The sequence below is a fragment of the Budorcas taxicolor genome, chromosome 9 (genome assembly GCF_023091745.1).
Source record: "Budorcas taxicolor isolate Tak-1 chromosome 9, Takin1.1, whole genome shotgun sequence".
NCBI classification, from domain to species: domain Eukaryota; kingdom Metazoa; phylum Chordata; class Mammalia; order Artiodactyla; family Bovidae; genus Budorcas; species Budorcas taxicolor.
Genome location: NC_068918.1, coordinates 80084323 through 80102326, shown reverse-complemented (window position 1 = coordinate 80102326; position 18004 = coordinate 80084323). Strand labels below are relative to the sequence as shown.

Genomic DNA, 18004 nt, shown 5'->3' with positions numbered 1-18004 from the left:
ATTCACTTGGTTCAGGAAGGAAATACAAAAGCAAGAAAAAGGAGCGGGGTACCTCAGTCCCAGGGCTGACCTAGCAGCCAGGCTGCTCCTCCTATCTTCACGTGGATTGCAAAGAGTCAGGAAGGAACACAGCAAGGACAGGGGGCAGAGTTTGTTGTTTGTTTTTTAAAGCCCATTTCTAGGATCTAAATTTACATATTAATGTCATCTCATGTCTTTACATCAATTGCACCAACAGTACTAATCTTATACAATACTATAAAGTATTGTATGCAAAGAATGGAGCAGTGAGGAATTGAAATCCTTTGAATGCCCTGTCCAAAACTGATAAAAGGTGATCAAATCTTTTTTTTTTTTTCTTCTCTAAGATCTGGTTTACTGTTCACAATTTTAAAAATTAAAGGATGCATCTGAGAAGTGGTTCACATCATAGGGAAGTTTATGCCAAGGCTTTGAAGTGAAAGTCTTAAAAACACATTTTCATAAACATCTCTTTAAATTTAAACCAGGAAAAAAACATAAAGAAACTTGTAAGCATAAAAATTACAGAATCTAAGTTAAGCCTTCTTAAATACATCTTAGCTTGGGACCAATTGTTTTCTTCTACATCAAATATCAAATGCATTTGCCTGTATAATAGCTACGTTATATATTACTACAGAGGAACAGCTTCAGATTTTTATTAACATTCACTCCCATGTCCAACTTTAAAAGCAAACTGTAATAGGACATTATCCTGGAAATGAGTAAAGTATTATCAACTTCTGAATACATGCCAGACTTACTAGTAATGCCAGCTGTACAGATATAAACATGAGATATGTTTTTAAAACATGTTACAAATAATAAAAACCCATATGTATGAAAGTGTGTGTGTGTATATATGCATATATATATAAATAACTGAATCAATCATCTGCACACCTGAATCTAATATAACACTGTAAATCAACTAAATTTCAATAAAAATTTAAAAAGTAAACTACAGATAAACTTCAAAAAATTTTAAAAAATAAAAAACTCATACTCCCCTAAAATATTATAAAATGCTCTTTAGTATTAAATATGCAGAAGTGAGCCATGCAATCACAATGTAAATCATGAAGCCCTTACCAGCCTGATCCTCTGATGCAGAGGACCAATTTAAACACCAAAATGTTTTCAAGTTCGCTCCAGTGCACAGAGCCCATGCGTTCCTCTCAGCTATGAACCTTACCTTCTCAGATACCCCTTTGATTCTTTATACTGCTTTGAGGCATCCCCTGTGGCAGTGAGTTTAATGCTTCTGTGGTTTAGTGTGTATTATTATAATCTTTCCATTTTTGTACAAACTGCATTTCTCACAGGGTTAAAATAAAATGGTCATTCAAGAAATATCTGTTGCATAAAAAATCTTGTTCTAAGTGTCTGAGCTCAAAGAGCTAGCCCTCTTGGGTGGAAAAGCTGTGAGAAACTTGATCAGGGAGGTCTTTTGGCTAAGAAAACATGAGCTAAGAAGAGTGCATTACGGCAAAGCAAGAATTGAGTCTGCTTTGAGAGACAACGCTTCTTAGAAGTCAGGTTGGGTGGCGAGAGAGGAGAGAATGGCTTGTACCAGATAACACAGGCGGAGGGAAAACAACTCCCACAAGGGGTTGGTGAAGACATCCACCAAATTAACTTGATAAGAAAGAGGCCAATACAAGGAATTGCACATGATGAGGTCTGTCCAGAGAGCAGAGATGGGGCAGGTCTGCAGGCACTTGTGTAGCGGGAAGAGTGATCAACATGCTAGCAATCAGAAAAACAAAAGAGAGAGGAAAACCATCTCCAAGGTGACTACAATCAACCATCGTGTCACTGGTTAGCAGTGGTGGTAAGTGCACTTTTACATAATTTTCAAATGAAATCTCTCATTAGGAATTCTGCTGTGTCAAAGGGACAAAACAATGATAAACTTTGATTATCTTCAGTTCAATCACTCAGTCGTGTCTGACTCTTTGCAACCCCATGGACTGCAGCATGCCAGGCTTCCCTGTCCATCACCAACTCCCAGAGCCTGCTCAAACTCAAGTGCATTGAGTCAGTGATGACAACGAATTGTAATTTATCTTCTCTGGTGTATAAGGAAAATATTGTGAAATTCATTAAGTGAATTTCAGTTCACTTAATGAAATGCAGTAAAGTGTATGCAGGATTCTTTTAAATCACTCTGCTTAAATTTGAATCACAAAAAGATGTATATTTATAAATGTAACCTAGCCACTCACTCCTAGGGGGCAATTTAAGAATTTCTTTACTCATTCACTCCACACTTTTTAATACATGATTTTCAAACTGCCAAATGAATCAGATAAATATGTTTGTTTGAATAAAATTTAAAGTCTACATCCTCTTTCTCAAAGAAAAGAGAGAGAATGGTATCTATGGCAGAGAGAAATTATAATTTAATAACTAAATTGTTTACTTCTTTGTCCCTTTATTTATTAACAACTGAAAAAAATGAACTCTCTTGTTATTGCAGCTAAAGAAAGATGAAAATATGAAGAAAATAATAGAAATCCTTCCCCCACTATACTCTTTCTCAAGCAAAGTATTTCCTTTCTTTAAAAACATTAAATCTGTTCTAAAACTTACACATGAGCAGAGAATTAACATAATTGCAAGAAAAAGCTTTACAAAGTGGATGGCAGATCTATGAAATAGATTTTTCTTGAATGTTGTTATTTTTCAGTCAAAAAAGTCAGGCAAGCAGGTTATCATATAACTTGTATACACAGTTCTGAAATGGCAAAGTATAATATAGAGATCAGAAATGAGCAGACTATATATCTCAAAGTATGCTTTTCTCTGAATGAGCATGAGAGAATCAGGCCATTCTCTCTGAAAGGACCTGAAAGGAAAGAGCATTTTAAAGATGTCAACAGCAACTTTCTATGAAGGAGAGGGAAATTCAGGCAACATTAGGCCATGAGCCACCATCAGTAGGAATTGCAACAGCAGAGGTTGCACATAATTTTGAGGGCTGGTTAATGCCCTTTGAAAACGTATCTATTAACGGCTATCTATAATTTTAGTGTGAAATCATTGCCGCTCATAAACAAGGCTTTCTAATGGAATTGATGATAAGCTTAATCACTATATATGGGCATAAAGTCTACTCCTTTAATGGAAACAGTCAATGCCATGACCAGGACAGAACCATTTAGTAGGGAAATTGGAAATTTAATTTCAATCAGATGAACAAAAAGATGAAAAAGAATGCTTGAAGTGGTAGCATAAAAAACACCAGCGATTAAAAACATTTGGAACCTTCGCTTACCTTTCAAAGGCATTTGTTGCCATGGTTTTTAAAGACCTCTGAAAGCTTCAGCTGTGTCCACAAGAGCTGCCAAGAAATAGGGGTTCTATACTGATTTTATTTGTCAAATGCATTTTGTCTTAATTATCTCCACGATAAAGATTTCTTGGCCGAAGGATATAAAAAAAAAAAAAATCCAGTGTTATTTCACAGGTAGAAAGACTATGATTTTGCTTTTCTGAGCCAGTCTTCAAATGCACGCATGCACTTGTGCACACACCTCTAAATTTCATACTGTAGCATTTCAGAGTAACTAGCACTTAAAACTGGTAATAGGGATGGCATTCTTATTGAAGGAGGTTTTTAGGTTTTAAATTTTAGGGCTGTGCCTTCCTTTTTCTCTGTTCAGAACAAGAAGCCAAGCATCTGGCAAATTTATCAATAGCTGGAGGTAAGACTTTTAGAAAGTTTCACTATAAATGCTTTCATTTGAAAATTACATGATAGCTCATATGTATACACACTAAAACTCTTCGGCCTTTTGGCCCCAATAGTTTTAATTCTCTTGCAAAATTTGCACGTTTCTGGGTTAAAAAAAAAAAAAAGATGTCTATGGACTCCCACAGTATTCATAATGTGGGGGAAAACTTGCTTTTTATTTGAACATCATAAAAATGCTCATATTTGTTCCTGCTGCTTACTATTTTCCTAGCTAATGTTTTGGTGCCAGCATGTTCTCAAACTGGAAGATCCTGGAGAGCAGCATTTGGTCCTATTGGGCTAATTTGTGATTTTCCTACTTAGAAGGGCCCTGAACATAAACTTTTAATAATGAGAGTGCTTCTTATAAGGTTTTGGTAAGATCCAGGAACTCATATTATCCTGAGAATCAAGAGGGTGTTTCTGGAGTTGCTTCTTCATTATTAGTGGACAACCATGAGGAAGTATTTAAAACATTCATGTCATCAAATTTCTTTAAAATTTATTGAGGAAATCAATTCCAAATCCCACCAGAAGAGATGACTACTTCTGTCTCTGTAGCTGCTGGATAATTCTATCCGGATATCCAATTATCATGTCAAATTCAGTATGTCTGGAATGTAACTTTCTCTTGTTTAGTCACTAAGTCACATCCAACTGTTCTTGGGACCCCACGGACTGTAGCTCACCAGGTTCCTCTGTCCATACGATTTCCCAGGCAAGAATACTGGAGTGGGTTGTTATTTCCTTCTGCAGGGGATCTTCTCCACTGACAGATCGAACCCGCATCTCCAGCATTGGCAGGCAGGTTCTTTTCCACTGGGCCATGAGGGCTGCTCCTTTCTAATCAGCCTTCCTCTTGATCTTCCCAGTTCAGGTAATGACACCATCATTTTCCCTCTGTTTTTTAACTTGTTCAACTTCCTTCTTTTCCAGATATTTCATATTGAATCATCTTAAAACAAGGTTAATTCTTTCACTTATAACATTCTTCATGCTATTCCTTTTCCCATTTCACAAATACCAAAGTCAAGATTTAGTATGTAGTATGTCTAAGGTTTGTGAATAAGAGCCAAATTCACCCTCATGCTTTTTTAGTCGCTCCCTTCTCTGGTCTCTCCTATATGCCTTTGGCAGATAAATCTTAAAGACTGTTTTGTCATCTTTCTCCCATGATTTAAAAAAATGTAATGGTTTTGTGTGGCCTAATCCTAGCCTTCTTTTCATTCTTATATTTATTCATTGAGTGACTCCTGTAATATGAAGTCTTGATTTGGATCTTGCTTTTGGGAGACTCACAGACAGAGAAAGACACACACACAAACATAAGCAGACCTTGGAGATTTTAAGGGCCAGGTTCCAGACTACTGCAATAAAGTGATCATCACAATAAAAGGAGTCACACAAATGTTTTTGTTTCCCAATACATACAAAAGTTATGTTTATACTACACTGTCATTTATTGTGTACAATAGTATTATGTCTAAAAAATGTACATGCCTCAATTAAAAAATACTCTATTGTTAGAAAATGCTAACCGTCATCTGAGTCTTCAGCAAGTCACAGTCATTTTGCTGGTGGAGGGTCTTGCCTCAATGTAGATGGCTGATAACTGATCAGGGTAGTGGCTGCTGAAAGTGACAATTTCTTAAGATAACAAAGTTTGCAACATTGATTGAATTTTCCTTCATCTTGAACAATCAGAGGCCACTGCATGGTTATTAATTAGCCTAATTTTAATAGTGTTGTGTCTCAGTTAATAGAGAGATCCAAGCAGAAGGGCAGAGAGTAGGGAACGGTCATCACTGGAGCAGTCAGAACACACAACATTAATCGATTAAGTCAATTATCATATATGGATTCGATTAATGATGCCCCCCAAATTACAATAGTAACATCAAAGGCCACTGATCACAGATCACCATACAAGCATAATAAGAATTTAAAAGTCTGAAATATTGTGAGAATTGCCAAACTGTAATAAAGCGAGATAAAGTGAGCAAATGCTGTTCAAAAAATGGCATAGATAAGACACTTGATGTAGGGTTGCCACAAACCTTCAATTTGTAAAAATACAGCATTTGCAAAGAGCACTAAATCAAAGTGCAATAAAACCGTATGTCTGTACCTGCCATCCTAGGCAATGGGAACAAAATATAGTCATCCCAGAGTATCCTCGGGAAATTGGTTACAGGACCCCTTCGGATACCAAAATCTGTTCAAGTGCCTTATATAGCCATAGTGTTTGCATATATGTCACACAAATCCGCCAGTATTCTTTGAATCATCTCCAGATTACTTATCATACCCAATATAATGTAAATGCAAATAGTTGTAAATACAATGTCAATACTATGTAAATAGCTGGCACAAGAAAAATTGAAGTTTTGCTTTTGGGAACTTTCTGGAAATTTTCTTTACTATTTTCAATCTGGAGTTAGTTGAATCCACAGATACAAAGTGTTGACTGTTATATGGAGGGTCATAGGAGAGAGAGAACTTCTGCATTAACATCAGGGGTTTGATACAAACACTTTTGACAAGAAGAAATTTTACAGGTAGATCTGGAAAGAAAGTCCCAGCAAAGAAATGGGATGATTATGTTTGAGTATCAGCAAGTAGTCCAACCGAGACAGTCTACTTCAGAAGTAGAAATGGTGATTTTAAAACAACTAGAGATACAGCCTAGGGCAAGACTGTGGAAATCCTCGAATGCTTGGTTGTCAAAGGATTATTCTGTGGGCCCAGAACGTCATTAGAGAATTCTGTGTAAAGTGTTGATATGATTAGTGATTTGCTAATGTTAGTAGACTGTGAGTGTGCAGACGGGTTTAGAATGAAACCAAATGAAGTAAATGACTTAAATGGAGAAGGCAGAAGAAAAAAATTAAATCACTGCAATGATCACGCTGAAAGTTAATGGGGCTTAACTCTGAGTAGTGGGAGCTGAATGGATAGACATTAAAGAGAGACTCAACAGGATTACACAACACCTCTGATGGGAACCATCACAGGGAAGGAGTGCAAACTGAAAAGATGAGGATAACAAGCTCCATGCTTCTAAGTGTGGACACCTGGGGGAACGTTGAGGGAACTAATATAAAGGTGGTCAGAAGGAGCTAGTGTTGGGGACACACAGGAGTCATGAAGTAGCAAGGCTGCTAACACAAAATTGTTAAAACAACATCAAGTATTACTTCACACTTCTGGAGGCTAAAAGTCTGAAATCAAGGTGTCAGCAGACCCATGCTCCTACTGAAACCTGCAGGAAAGAATTACTTGCCTTCTGATGCTTGCCAGCAATCCTTGATGATCCCATGCCTTGTAGATGCATCACTTCAATATCTCTCTCCATCATCTCTGCCTCTCTGTCCAAATTTCCTCTTCCTATAAGAACATCAGTCCTCTTGAATTACACCTCCACACCACTCTAGTATGGTGGAGTATGCACCTTAACTAATTGTACCTGCAATGACCCTATTTCCAAATAAGGTGACATGTTGAGGTACTGGGGGATTAGGACTTCAATATATCTTTTGGGGGGACACAATACAACCCATAACACAGCAGCCCTCAACCTTTTGCCATTAGGGACCATTTTGGTAAAAGACAGTTTTACCATGGAATGGGGGAGGCGGATATTTTCAGGATGATTCAAACCCATTACATTTATTGGGCACTTTATTTCTATTATTATTACATTGGGATGTATAATGAAATAATTATACCGCTCACCATAATGCAGAATCAGTGGGCTCCCTGAACTTTTTTTTCCTGAGCTCAGGTAGTAATGTCAGCAATGGGAAGCGGCTGTTAATACAGATGAAGCTTGGCCGCTCACCCCCTGCTCACCTCCTGCTGAGTGGAGTAGTACTGCTCCATAGCCCAGGGGTTGCGGACCCCTACCATAACAGATATATATGACAGTGCTGAGGAAGCTGAGCAGAGAAACGGATGAGAAGGTGAAAGGAACAGAGGCTGAAAACTCTGGGGAATGCCTGCATGTAGAGAGATGAAGAGGGAAAAACAAAGAGTCAGGGAGAAGACAAGAAGCCCTTGGTTCTTTCACAGTCAATTTACTCAATTTCCACTGTGCATTTCTTGGTTTATGCTATTTCACATTTCTGGAATTCTTCTCCAAACTTCTTAATGCCTATGAAAATCCTCCCATTCTTTTCAGGCTTATATCAAACATACCACTTGCATTAACACTTCACTTGCTAGTCTTACTCAATGAAATAACTCCCTTATCTGAGGTCTTCCTATAGGTTTTATCTGTCATTCTTTTGACTTCTTGCCATATCCTCTTATTTAACAGATGTGTGCTCAACAGGACTATAATCATGGGAGATATTGCAACAAACACGGCCGGAAATCAGCTCTCACTGAGCTTCCATCCAAGTGTGGGCAGGGATATTTGACCATGGACCTGCTGCATGCATGCGTGCTCAGAAGCTAAGTCGTGTCCGACTCTTTTGTGACCCCATGTACTGCAGCCCGCCAGGCTCCTCTGAACATGGAATTTCCCAGGTAAGAATACTGGAGTGAGCAGCCATTCCCTTCTCCAGGGGATCTTCTTGACTTAGGGATTGAATCCTCATCATCTCCATTGGCAGGTTGGTTCTTTACCACTGAACCATCAGGGAAGCCTGGCACTTGTTGCAGACAGATAATAATCAATCAAGTGAATAAATGTTAAAGTTCATTAAGGGTTTAAGGGCCTTAAAGAAAAGTACTTTAAAAAAAAAACTGAAGGCAAAGATTTGTAGAGTTATTTTTGGCGGCATAATCAGGGCACACTTCTCTGAAAACACGATCTTGGACTGGAATTGAATGATAAGAAGCCAACCAAGTAGAAAGCTGAAAGCAAAGAAAAAAATAAAAGGGAACCACATGTGCTGAAGAAGGAACACATGCGGTGTGTTGGGGGAAGAGAAGTATGGCCAACCTGGTTGGATTATAGCGATAGGGAGAGAAGTGAGCAGGGATACGACCATGCAGAGTACTTTAAGTCATGGAGAGGGATCTGGACTTACAGCAGTGAGCGTTTGAAGTACAAGAGCATGTGACCTGATTAATGCATCTGAAAGATCTCTGCTGCTGTTGTGTGGAGTCTAGACTGTGGAGGGGCAAGCGGGGAAATATGGAGGCCAAAAATGCAGGAATTTTGTGTGAATGTACTGTCAGAACCAACTCTGAGCCATATCCCTGAAAGGACTCCAGAGATAAGACAGCTCTGTAACAAGGGAGCAGCCTCCACTTCTACTCCATCCTCTGGCCTTTTCTAGACACGGGTGCACATGTCAAGACAGAAGGCAACTGGAAATGGGAAACTAAACATAAAAACTAAACCATCTTGGGCAAATAACAGTGAGTTCCTAAGGACAAATGAACTAAGTTATCTTTTCACAGACCAGCTGAACAGGCCTGAGGTTCCGTGGAAAGTCAGTCTCTGCTCACCCCTGCTGTTGAGGGAGCTATCCAGGGTGCTGGACTCTCACCCTGAAGCTTTCTAAGGCCTGATGAGCCAGAATATCGGTTGTCCTTGTGGGACCTAAGGCCCCTTCTGTGTTGAAAATTGGTACATGTCCTTCTGGCCTTAGCTAACCTTTAAGCCCCTATGTGTGCCTGGGCCATATCCATTTGGCGTAATGTTAAGCATCTTCCATGGATGCCTTAGAAAGAAAAGAAAAAGTGGCAGCATGGCTGGGGGTGTATAATAGGTTTAAGCCTTCACTGTGCCTCATGACCATTTGTAATATGGGCCTATATAACATTTATTTGTAATACTATGACCAAGCAGCAAGTTCTGTGGAGTCCTTTTTCTTCCAAATAATATTCAAAGGAAGTACCTGGTTGCTGAAAGTGACAGTGAAAGTGTTAGTCGCTCAGTCATGTCCAATTCTTTGCAACCCCAAGGACTGTAGCCCACCAGGCTCTTCTGCCCATGGGATTCTCCAGGCAAGAATACTGGAGTGGGTTGCCATGCCCTTCTCCAGGGGATCTTCCTGACTTAGGGATCAAACCTGGGTCTCCCACACTGCAGCCACCAGGGAAGCCCGAGTACCTGGCTGCTGAACCTATTTATGTATATAATATATTTATTAAATATATATAAATAATATTTATTATTCATATATTTATATATAATAATATTTATTATTCATATATTTATATATAATATTTATTATTCTTATATATTTATATTAATTTTATTATTTAGTATATATATCTATATATACATATGAGTTTATATAACTCATCCAAGAGTCTCTGCCTACAACACATCTTAAGGAACACTGCCTCTCTACCTGCAATGATTAATAAATTCACAGAATATCCGATTTCACCCATCTCCCTTAAGTCATGTCCTTGACTTTGCTTTAAAAAAAAAAAAAAAAAAGGTATGTTTGACTGGAAGCCATTACTAAATTTCTTGAGTAATCAAGCTCATACACTAAGTAGGGGATGAAACTCCATATGTTTTCAAGTCAAACACTTTACCTCTTCAACTAAACACTTACAACACTAGAGTAATCTGATGGATACTCAATTCTAGCTCTTTTCTTAAGTAAGAAGAAAAACAGGAAGAGCTACAGCATCTTCAGAACTTTCTACCTGCATCATGTCAGACCCTTCACTGTCCTTAAATAGGTTTGAGGACCGGTGTGATTTATAAAGAGTCATAGAAGTTCAGCAAAACTTTTTAGCTCCAAGTTAATAAGACTATGATGAGAAAGATTCTATTGCTCTGGTGTTTTCCTTTTATGTGCACAAACAAATCAAATAGATGGAAATGCCACAAAAATAAAAAGGAAATAAATTACTTTGTTTTTACACAGCCTAAGAATAAATACATGGCCCAGGAATGCCTTTGTTTAATCAAATTGTATACTAATTTTGTTAAATTTTATTCATGGAACTCCCCAAACTCTATCTTATCTCCTAGTCTTTGCTCACATACTCAGTTCTATTTTCATATGCCTGAATACTCATCCCGCCCTTCTTTTTGCTTACTTACAAAATCCTCCAGACAATTTTAAAACAGGAAACATTCTTTGAGAGCCTGACTACACCCCCACCAGGAATGAGTGAAGCTTGGACTCTATAAGACCTGCATTCAACATGTCTTGGTATTTATTACTGTAATTTAATTGCTAGTTTATTTGTCCATCTCTTCTATTACCTTTAAGCTCTATGTGGATAAAGACTTGGAGAAGGCTATGTCTTGCCTATAACTATATCTCCAGGACCTCACATAGTGCTTTGTCTGATAGGGGCATTCAATAAACAAACTAATAAATTAGGGGACTTCATGACTTATAAGGTTCCCCCATCTTTAAAAGTCTTTTTTCTTTGTTTTCTGTTCTGATGCCTTGATGTCTACAGACAATACTAAGTTCAACACGGTGTTACATAGCACAATCCTAAATGTTGAACCTATGTGATAAAAAGAACTATGTGAAAATACTCTCATTGTTCCTTGGAGGAAGGTTATTTCTACCTTCAATCTCAGTCTTTTTACAGCTATAACTGCCAATACTTTCTTCCCCTATATTCATGTATTGTTTTCCCTATCTGTATCATAGCATAGCTCTTTATACTGACTTTCTAATTCTCTCATGAGAACAAATACCTTTGCCTCCTCCCCAAACAAATTCTAAATTTTGTGGGATTATGGATTATGTCTTACACATCTTTTTATTTCTCTCAGAACATCTAGCACAGGTACAGAGTAAGTTCTCAATAACATGAACAGATAAAACATTAGATTTGGAAATCAACTTCTCTTTTCGTACATTAAATCAGGAGTCAGCAAATCATGGCCCACAGGCCAGTTCTAGTTAGTTACCTGTTTGTGTATGTGAAGTTTTGTTGGCACACATCCATTTACTTACATAGTGCCTGTGACTTCTTGCCGCAATGCCAAAGGTGCACAGCTGCTACAGACTGCATGACCTGCAAAGCCGAAATAGTTCCTCTCTGGTTCTTTGCAGAAAACCTTTGCTGACCACTCTTCTAAATCATTTTTATAGATGAGAGAACTCAGTCTCAGATAAATGACTTGCCCAAGTTTGCAGTTTAACCTATCCACTAAATCTGCCTCTGTCAGATGATTTTTCCATGTCAGATTAAATACCTGATAAAAAGAATGATATCTAAGATTATATAAAAGTAAATAAAAAGGAGGACCACAAATGAAGATGGCTGTCAAAAGACCTTTAAGGATTTATACTAACTTAAACCAAAATACAGATATCATTTTCTTAAATGAAATAGTGTCTGCTAGTAAAAATTAGTCTATGTTGATATGTATATTCATATAAAATTTACTTGCATATATTATAAATTTTAGTAAAATGCTGACAAAAAAGGTCCAAGGCTTACAGTATATTTCTAAAAGATGTTGAAAGTAATAGCTTCCAAAAAATGTGCTTTTAAAATGGACCAAGTTGACCTCACACACTGCTCTATTAAGATATGAATAGCCTTTTAAAAAATCCATCCACTGGCAATGGAAGGAAAAATAAATAGTGTGTATCATTCCCCAGCTTTCACCCCACATTAGGGCAGTGAAGAGCTACATCAGAAAGTCTGTGAGAATAGTGATTCATTCTCTATTCAAAAGTGTCTGCAATCAGTACCTCTTAATTTAGTAGAGTCCGGTTTTCAACAAGTTACTTCAGTCTCAGTTTCTATACCAGAGAAGGCAGTGGCATCCCACTCCAGTACTCTTGCCTGGAAAATCCCATGGACAGACGAGCCTGGTAGGCTGCAGTCCATGGGGTCGTGAAGAGTCAGGACACAGCTGAGCAACTTCACTTTCACTTTTCACTTTCACACATTGGAGAAGGAAATGACAACCCACTCCAGTGTTCTTGCCCCAATCCCAGGGACGGGGGAGCCTGGTGGGCTGCCGTCTATGGGGTCGCACAGAGTTGGAAACAACTGAGTGACTTAGCAGCAGCAGCAGCAGCAGTTTCTATACAGGGAATCACATAAAAACTCCATCGGAAATATTCCTAGTACTTATATACTAAACTTCGCTTAAGCTGAAAAGGTAAAGGAATAAGAACAGAGAAAAATGGTCCAGTATTAAGACAAAAGATTAATCCAGCTAGACTGCTGTCAGACCTCTGTTCTTGTCAAAGGATCTTTAGTACAGATCTTTTAGGAAGTAAAAATGATTGGTGTCCCACCCCCAGTGCATCCCCTATAGACAATATAGCAAAAGTATAGATAGTCCTGGAGTAGAAATGAAATGTAGCTGGAAGTCTGTCAGAGAAACTGCACTTGGAAAACTATATACAAGAAAAGTGTCAAAGCAGACACTGCAAATGAGATGAACGAAATGTTGTGAGTGCATACTTAATAACTGTTTGGTACAAATAATACATCCCTTATTACTGAGTCTTCTCATTTTAGCAAAAGGTCATGTTATCCATTGAGACAACAGAGAAATGGGAGAAGAGCAAGAGAAGAATGAGTTAAATTAGAGCTGGTCTGGAGCAGAGATCAGAACACAATGCGTACCTAGGCAAAGCCAAGTTGGAGAAATAACTACGTATGGATAATTAATATCACACAACATCACATAAGTCTAGCTGCCTACAACACACAAAGATCCACCTGCCATTCCCCAGTCACGGCACAGACAACGTCTCAGAGAACCAGCTACTGAAATCCTCTTCCTGCAGAGTTGCTCAAGACTGTTGGGATCTTGCCAGATGGAGGAAGCATAATTACTCAGCCACAACTACCCTGACATTTGCCAACTCCTTTTCCTGGGACCTTATCTCTCCTCTGTGTTTCTATCATAGATACTAGTGGACTCACGAGGTAGTAGTGTTTTGTACAAACGGCTGATCATATGTCTTCCTCTGTTGCTTCCCCTCTTAGGATTCAAAAATGGGATAAGTTGTTTGCAACACACTATTACCTTGAATACTTCTCTTGAAGAAGGCCTTACAGCCCTCGCAAGACCAAACTCCGTAATGGTAGCCTGAGGCATAGTCATTGCACACTGCACAGTAGCGGGTCTCCTTGGCAGATTCCATGGCCATGCTTCCCTTGTCACTGGTACTGGCCAATCTCTCTCTGCCACCTTGGCGTCGATTATCTGAATTTGGCCTGGGGGAAAAAATAGGAAAACAAAACAAAACAAAAAACAGTGAATCCATTAACATTAGAAAAGTAAAACGCGCACTATCCTCTAAAGAATAAGAGGCTTGGAAGATGTAGCAGATCCACTTTATTCTGACATTTTGAAATAATGAATCATAATGTAAGCTAATCTTTCATTACCTCTGCAATCGTCTGTTGCAGCAAAAGGTGTTTGCCTATTATATTAACCTTGAGGGGAAATTGTTTATTGCAAACCTGCTTAAAAAATGGACTGCCTACACCAGAATATATTATTCAGAAAATGACAAAATGAAATTAGCTGGTTTCTATTAGATTTATTCTTTAAAAAAAAAAAAATGAACAATGAACCAGAACCATTAGAGACCAATGCTCATTCCAATTCCAGACCATGCTAAGGGTCTTTAGAAACTGGAGACAAAGCATAAAAAAGGGGAACATTTGAAACTCAGATGAACCAATAAGCCACACAGAACAAGTGCAGAAAGATAATTCAAATTTTTATATCACTGTTATCAGATAACCCTAGGTATCAGTTGTTTGGACTTGGCTATAACTTAAGCATGCTAGTCAATGTTCAATATTCCTCTTCAAGAACATGCAGAATGAGAAGAACAGAAGAACACAAGTGATTACACCAGGCTTGAAAATTTTTAGGGAGGAAGCACATCTCAGAAAAGAAACTGAGAAAGTACAAACAAAAAGTTCTGGGAGACCCAAGGAAATGGGGAAGCAAAAAGTTTAAAGAAGTAGAAAGCTTTAAGAAGGAGAGATTGATAAAGTGAAGTTGGATTTGACATGAATAACACTTGGCAAGGAATTTCAGTAGACGGTACAAGCCAACCCAGTGGGTGGAGAGTGGATGGAATGTAAGGAAATAAATGAGGGCCATTTCTTTGAGAACTTGATGCAAACGGGAAGAGAAAGAGATAGGGTTGTCACTAAAGAATATAAAGACAAGAAAGGATTTTCTCCCTGGAGGGAACTTGAGAAGTCACAGAGATTGAAAAGAATGGGCCAGCAGGCAGGGAATGGTGGAAGGTACAGGGAAAGGAAAAGAGAATAAAGTCAGGAAGAAAAGTAAAGCAGTCGGGATTAAAGACACAGGTAGAAGGAACAGCCTCACTGAAGATACCTTGAAGAAGATAGGGAGAAACGAGATCAGGAAAGGAGTAGATGAGACTAGGTTTGTATCTCTCATGGAGCCAAGTATAGGAGCAGAAATTACCCTGACCCCAGGATTTGCTCGGCATGCACAACAGAATAAAGGTAGAGGGCTGGGCAGCATGTGGCTGGAGCCCAGTACAGTGCCTGGTATGTGGTTGGCACTCTATACTATCTTGAAATGAATGAACAGTGTTCCAGGGTATATAGAGGGAAAAAAGAAGTAGAAAAATATTTGAAGGAGAAATGGAATGACGCCTATGACATTTAAAAAGAGAGTAAGATGAGATAAAGTGAACTGAAGATAGAACTTCCAGGGTCTCTTAATTAAGGAAACTCACACTTCCTGCTCTCCACTGCCTGCCCAAATAACCAGACCCCCCTGACCGCCACCATTCCTTCCTTTCACAAGCCTTGACCTTCCTTTTAGGGCTTCCCTGGTGACTCAGATGGTAAAGAATCTGGCCACAATGTGGAAGACCCGGGTTCACATCGCAGGTTGGGAAGATCCCCTGGAGAAGGGAATGTCAACCCACTCCAGTATTCTTGCCTGGAAAATCCCATGGGCAGAGGAGCCTGGAGGGCTACTGTTCTTGGGGTCACAAAGAGTCAGACACAACTAAACTTAGCACGCATATCTTTCCTTTTAGTTCAAATCGTGCAGTCCTTCCCTGCTCTCCTCACTTATTAATACTGTCCACGATTTTGCGGCAGTGGCTCTCAAACTACATTTGCCATATTCACAAAACAACTAGCTCCTTGGGTTGAGTCAACTTTTTTCCATTCTAAATGACTTAGCTCTTGGGTTGGCAGCCACAAATAGGAGTTCTTTTTTTTTTAATATCCTCAGAAAGCACTGCCTGTAGTTCACATTTTCTTACCAATCTCTTTCCATTTCATCACCATGCCATCCACACCCCCTTACATAACCTCAAATCTTTTTACTGTTTATTTACTCGTGTCTCATCCACAAGTCAAGTCAGCAGATAGCAGTTGTGAATATTTCACTATAGAAGCTCAGCATCTAGAGAGGGAAGGGGTGGTTAGCAAGTGTGACATTCACAAACTTGGTGTCTTGTAAAGCTTTTTAAGTACTGAAAGTGAAAGTCGCTCAGTCGTACCTAACTCTTTGCTACCCCATGGACTATACAGTCCATGGAATTCTTCAGGCCAGAATTCTGGAGTGGGTAGCCTTTCCCTTCTCCAGGGGATCTTCTCAGCCCAGGGATCAAACCCAGGTCTCCTGCACTGCAGGCAGATTTTTACCAGCTGAGCTACAAAGGAAGCCCAACAATACTGGAATTGGGAGCCTATCCCTTCTCCAGCAGATCTTCCCAACCCAGGAATCAAACCGGGATCTCCCACATTGTGGGCAGATTCTTTACCATCTGAGCTATGAGGGAAGTGTTTTAAGTATTGAGCCCTATATTAATAACTAGCTTAGCACCTAACACATAGGAAGCATTCAATACACATTTGATAAATGAATGAATGAATAGTATGTGCATGGGCAAAAGATCCAAGGTATTAAGTATCTTCCACCCATCCTTGCATAATAAGATATTTTTTTTAATAATGGTAAGATACACGTAACATAAAATCGATCATCTTAACCATTTTTAAATGTGCCATTCAGCGATAAGTATATTCACATTGGCGTACAACCATTCTCCAGAAATTTTCCATCTCACAAAACTGAAACTCTTTACCCATTAAACAACAACTCCTCATTTCTTCTTCTCCAGCCCCTGGCAAACACCATTCTACATTCTGTCTCTATGCACTGGATACTCTACATATTTCACATAAGTAGAATCACACAGTATTTGTCTTTTTGTGACTGGCTTATTTCACTTAGCATCATCTATGCATGAATTCCTCTCTTATCAGCTACCCCTAACCCCCACACACTGGAGGCAACATATCCTTGTTCTGAATTCGATAGCCAGCCTTTATTTCTCTTCTGCTTCTTACAACATTATCACTCCTCCAATTGTACATTCTCATCTTCGTTGCTGTCCACTAGGTTCCCTGTGTCTTATTCATCATTGGAACTCTGAGTGTTCATGGCACAAAGCCTCTTCCAGAATAGGAACTCAATAAATATTGATACCAAATGAATTAATCAATGGCTGAGTCGATAATATAACAATCTTAAAACAATATAATAGGCTATGCATATACTGTTTGTAAGAATATTGGTAAAAGATATAAGAGCAAAAGCCCATTTTTCCCAGACCCAGCAGAGTGGCGTGCTGTCAGCGAAGTGCCTTTCGTCCACACTTTACCTTTCAGATAGCTCTGGAGTACTGAAAATTCGCTGTAGACATAGGGTGTAAGACCAGAAGGCTTCGGAGAAGATGAGGGGGAAATTACATTGGCCACATCTCCTCTCCATTAAGCAATGTTTTTATCCAACTGGGAAATTCACGTGAATAACACTGTCCGTCATCATTTGAGCTCAGCCCTGCTCTACAAAGACTCCCAGGCCAGGGTTTCATGAAAAAAAAAAGATATATATAATCCAGATCAAGTAAAAGGGCAAGTGAGATCCTCTCACAGGCCACGAAGCCCTGTTGCACCTTAAAATGCAACAGTCAAGGCTGTTGAGGTAAGCTAAGCTCATCTGGCCCAGCTGCATCCAGGCAGAGATCTCTGTCCTCAGAACGCAGACGAACTTGGCCGGGTAAAGTGCAGTGGAAAGGTACAAAGTGGGAGGTGCCTGTGTCTGGACTCAGACCAAGACACAAGAGTGGGCCAGGCACCAACCCAAGGTGAGACTGGTCCCCAGGGATGAGCTTACTTATGGATCCTGGACTCATCTCTTCCAGCTGTCCTCTGCCTGGTCTTGCCTGACTGCAGCCGTCACAGATCCGGAACTCTTAACCGCACACCTCGCTGGTAGCAAGTGCTTCCATTACACTTAGGGCAATCTTT

The 18004-nt window shown here is 39.2% G+C and overlaps 1 protein-coding gene across 2 annotated transcripts in view; it reads right to left on the bottom strand.

Annotated features, from left to right (window-relative positions):
• Positions 1-18004, bottom strand: part of ESR1 (estrogen receptor 1) — a 281593-nt gene that overhangs the window by 224444 nt on the left and 39145 nt on the right. For both annotated transcript variants that reach the window (XM_052645661.1, XM_052645662.1), the window contains exon 3: positions 13701-13891. In XM_052645661.1, coding sequence (XP_052501621.1) covers positions 13701-13891 — 191 coding nt within the window. The remainder of the gene's footprint in view (positions 1-13700; positions 13892-18004) is intronic.